The sequence below is a fragment of the Atta colombica genome, unplaced genomic scaffold (genome assembly GCF_001594045.1).
Source record: "Atta colombica isolate Treedump-2 unplaced genomic scaffold, Acol1.0 scaffold186, whole genome shotgun sequence".
NCBI lineage: Eukaryota > Metazoa > Arthropoda > Insecta > Hymenoptera > Formicidae > Atta > Atta colombica.
Genome location: NW_017259278.1, coordinates 162,075 through 166,423, shown reverse-complemented (window position 1 = coordinate 166,423; position 4,349 = coordinate 162,075). Strand labels below are relative to the sequence as shown.

Genomic DNA, 4,349 nt, shown 5'->3' with positions numbered 1-4,349 from the left:
TTAATGTAATTGAAATAACTATATTAATAGTAAATAAAAAATATATTTTGATAAATCTAAATATATATTTGATAAGTCTTGAATACTCAAAATAGGTGAAAAGTAAACTTATGTCGTGGGACCAAAGATAGGAGTTATAGGACTAGCAGCCTTAATAGAAACTTAAATTTAAATTCAGTAGAACTAATAAGATTAAAATAGAGGCAAAAGAAAGAAATTAGGATGTTTAAAAAAAGATGTGCAGATTAAGAAGCACTAATGAAGAACAAGTAAGCATTTAAGATTTAAAGTAAGTTTTAAATTTCGACTCGGGTACTCTGCCACGAGAGTTCTCAACAACAACCGACCGGCATATCCTGAACCCGTTGCATCGATAGGAATAATCTGAGGCAGTATACATATACTCATACACACACAACTGTATTGTATTGCTTACACTTAAATACATGATATTTTCTTTGACCACAACATTAAACTCGATTTCGATTTATTGTATTTGCATTTCATCTCCCGAAATCACGAACCTATTTTATACACTGATATCAAACATTTCCGGTGAGCTACGCGAACAAAATTGAAGTTGTTACAAAATGTATTATAATTTGAGAAAATTTATTTATATCTCAGCAACTATTTTCATCGTACAAGATTCAATAAAAAATAATTTAAGGAATTGAAAAATTTTTCGATTTGATAATAAATACTTTTTACATAGAAATAGCCGAATCTGAGATACTTATATAAAACTTTAAAAAATAAGTTTTGTTCAAAAATAAAAGGAAATATTCTTAAAATCATATCATATCTCGGAAACTATTAGTCAGAATCAATAAAAAAAAAAACGATTTTGTAAAGAATTCAGTAATTCCTTACAATTTTCATAAGAAGTATTTTGTACGTAAAAGTAGCCAGATCCGAGATATTTACTTAAAAAATGTGAAAAATCATTTCAATCTCGAAATAACCAAAAACAACATTCTTAAAAAAATTCTATTATGGAAAATATTGATCATACAACCTTAAAAAAAAAAACGAAATTGTTCGTAATTTTATATAACTTTTTTTCTTATAATCTTTCGATAAAATAGATATTTTCTAAGAATATTAAAAAAAAATAGCATTTTTTATTAATTTCTTAAAGTTGAAAAATTTTCTAAGTGGAAATTTCCGCTGGCGGTTAGGACTTTTAATATATTGTATAATACATCATTTCAAACTTTCCGCAAATAAATTTTTTAAGGCAATTTTATCTCCAAAAAAATCTAATTTTCATGAGTTATTATCTCATTTAAAAGAGTATTAAAAGTATAAAAGAGCATTTTGTAAATCATATAGCAGGATATATAATAAAACGAAATTTAAAATATTACTATTTTAAAAAATTGTTTTGTTAATAACATTTTAACATAACACAACGAACGACAGTTAAAACCTTATTGGAAATCACTCAATATCATGAACTTGACAACATGACAACATAAGTCAAGGAAAAGAATATTAAAGCAGCATCTCTCTGCTGCATAATTATTATACGTTACATATTTTTTTGAAATTATTAAAGTACGATAAATTGTTACAATTTTTATAATTTGTTGTAGCCTTTTAAGTGACAGGCAAAAATATCTCTTTAAGCAAAGAAAAATGATATCTCAATTCTTAAAATAAAATTATACAATCTTTTTTATGAATTTCCTTTAATAATTTATTTTGCATATAAAAATATAGTAAAAAATTAATAGTTTATAAAATATTTTATATTTCATATAAAAATATATGAAAATAAAGTATAATTCCATTAAAATTATACAATTTTTCATTTCATTTAACATAATAAATTTTTATAAAAAGAAATAGGATAAATATCTGACTTGCATAACTTATAACTGAAAATATTTTTTTTTTATGAGAAATAGAGAAAAAGAAGCATGTTAAATTAATGTAGGAAAAACATTAGGTATCCAATTTTAATTTTTTTTACTACTTCTATAGTAACTATAAATATCAGAAGTACATAAAAATCGATTATCAAAAACTAAAAACACATTACAGCAATATAAAGTTATTATTTATAACAGAATAGACATTGCACCAGGTACACAAATCTTTACTTGCCAATCCAACAATTTAAACAGATGTGTTGTTTTCTCTAACCAATAATATTTAGATCTAATAGAATCTGTCTTCCAATAGACAGTTAGTTTACCGGATGCATCACTAGAATGTCCTGTCTTGAATGGTTGTGTTGTAACACACAGATGTGTCATATATTTTAAGGCATTAGCAATAATATCTGCATTTGAAGTTTGTGCATTCTGCGTTTGAAGATTTTCTTGATATATATGTGCAAGAATACAAAGCTGCGACAAGGGATATAATGATATAAACGATCTTAAGTATCTTATAAAATACATAGTATCACGTAAACTAAGACCCAGATTAAGGAGATGATTTATATCGTCGATAATAAGGACAACAGATTCAGTAAATCTTGTTGCTTCATCATACTTTTCTTTGACACATACAAAAAATCTATGTGCAAAATCTACATGTCCTGTAAAAGTGACATCTGGAATTACTGTTTCTGTTCTATTTGTAAAACCTTTATACATATCAGTGATATTGCTGGCTATAATTTTCATTGGTTCAACAACAGTAATCTGGCCCTTTTCTTTCAAATTAAGAAGATTGTAGCCAAATTTCATGCCAATGTTATGATAATGACCAAGAGTATTATGACAAAGAACAAGGCAAACAGCGGCATCCATCTTTTTCAATGCATGTAATAAAATGGCATTCACCAAGAAATTTGCATTAGTACCATGTCGCTCTTTGATTAAAATTGTTTTACCATTCATGTTTACTCTGTCAATTCCAAGAATATTAGATATTACCATTGGGGTAGCCATAATAACTGAAAAATGAAAGTTATGAACATTATTATTGTTCAGTCTCACAATAAAAACGAATTATTTAGAATTGCTTCCTCGCTTCAAGTCTTAATAAAAATAGTTGAGGATTGTACACACGACTTATGTAAGATTTTTTTCATTTCGCAACGAGAACTGCGTTTTTAGTTCTCTCACCAATTATTTATACGAATTTGTTGTTAGAATCTCGAGAGCGCATATATATTTTTTATATCTTATTACTTATTTAATAAAAATATATCTTATTAACTTATTCAATAAAAATATACTAAATATACATTCAACTAGTATTCATTCAAAGCGAAAGAATCTGACAGAAAAACGCGGTGATATATTTCGCGAAACAAATAATTACGCGTAAGGGTACTACTATACACAAAATAACAGGTAATTATTTAGAAAACGCTCCTCACCTCAATTTCAATGAAATTATGTTTATTCAAAGCGTTTTTGCATGAAAGACTCTAAGATAGTAAAATATATTTCGTCCCACGAATCGAGATATTAAGCGTTAAAGTTGACGACTATTGAGGTTAGGAAATTTGTCACCCCCCCCTTCCACAAAATCGTTATCGCCGAGAACATGGCACATGGCTTCTGTAATTGGCTGCATTCAGTAGAAAAAGCTTTGCAACTGTTGTAAAATTCTTCAATACGATCGCAGCCATTAAAGAATTAACTTATAGCTTAAGATTTGTTTACGTCGCAACATATTCCAACATATCCCAATATGCATTAAAGCTCCAACATATTCCCATATACATTATAGCTGTTACTCACTCCAACGTGCTTGATAGAGTGAGTAGGAATTATGGTAGAAGCATGTTGGAGCATGTTGGAGCTTTCGACGCAAACAAACCTTTAAGGATCGATTATTTCACCTTGTGGTAAAGTTTACCTGCGGGTAAATAGCAAGATTACCATCACATGCGTGGATTGCCAGATTTACCTCACAGGTAAAATTTATTAAAAGATGGAACAACCGATTCGCAAACACAATAGAGTAGTAAAGCCTTAAAGAATTGACCAATTATAGTGAATTATTCTTCTCACATTCAACTGTGATTAGTCAATTTGTTACAACTTTATCCACTACTGCCATTGTAGACCATGCGTAAGGCTTATTACTCTATTGTGTTTGCGGACTAATGGTACACTGTACACTGGACGCGGAAACGCTTGCTTTGCGGCAAAATATGCGGTAGCAATAAGCTTATAGCTCCTAATGTGTTCATTGGTCACCGCGTCTCATTTTACCGTGCAGCAAGCGTCTAGTGTAAGAGCATAAAAACTGTGTTCTAAAACTGCCAGTATTGAAAATCTATAGTGCACGTAACGTAAATTATAGCATTTTCAATGCTGGCAGTAAATTTGGAAGAGTGTCTTCATATTTATATTTAACAGAAAATCATATATGTAATG

At 28.7% G+C, this 4,349-nt stretch overlaps 1 protein-coding gene across 1 annotated transcript in view; it reads right to left on the bottom strand.

Annotated features, from left to right (window-relative positions):
• Nucleotides 1-2,910, bottom strand: part of LOC108686484 (elongator complex protein 6-like) — a 16,819-nt gene extending 13,909 nt beyond the window's left edge. The window contains exon 1 of the mRNA XM_018191822.1: nt 2,113-2,910. Coding sequence (XP_018047311.1) covers nt 2,113-2,906 — 794 coding nt within the window. The 5' untranslated portion in view covers nt 2,907-2,910. The remainder of the gene's footprint in view (nt 1-2,112) is intronic.
• Nucleotides 2,911-4,349: the final 1,439 nt, after the last annotated feature.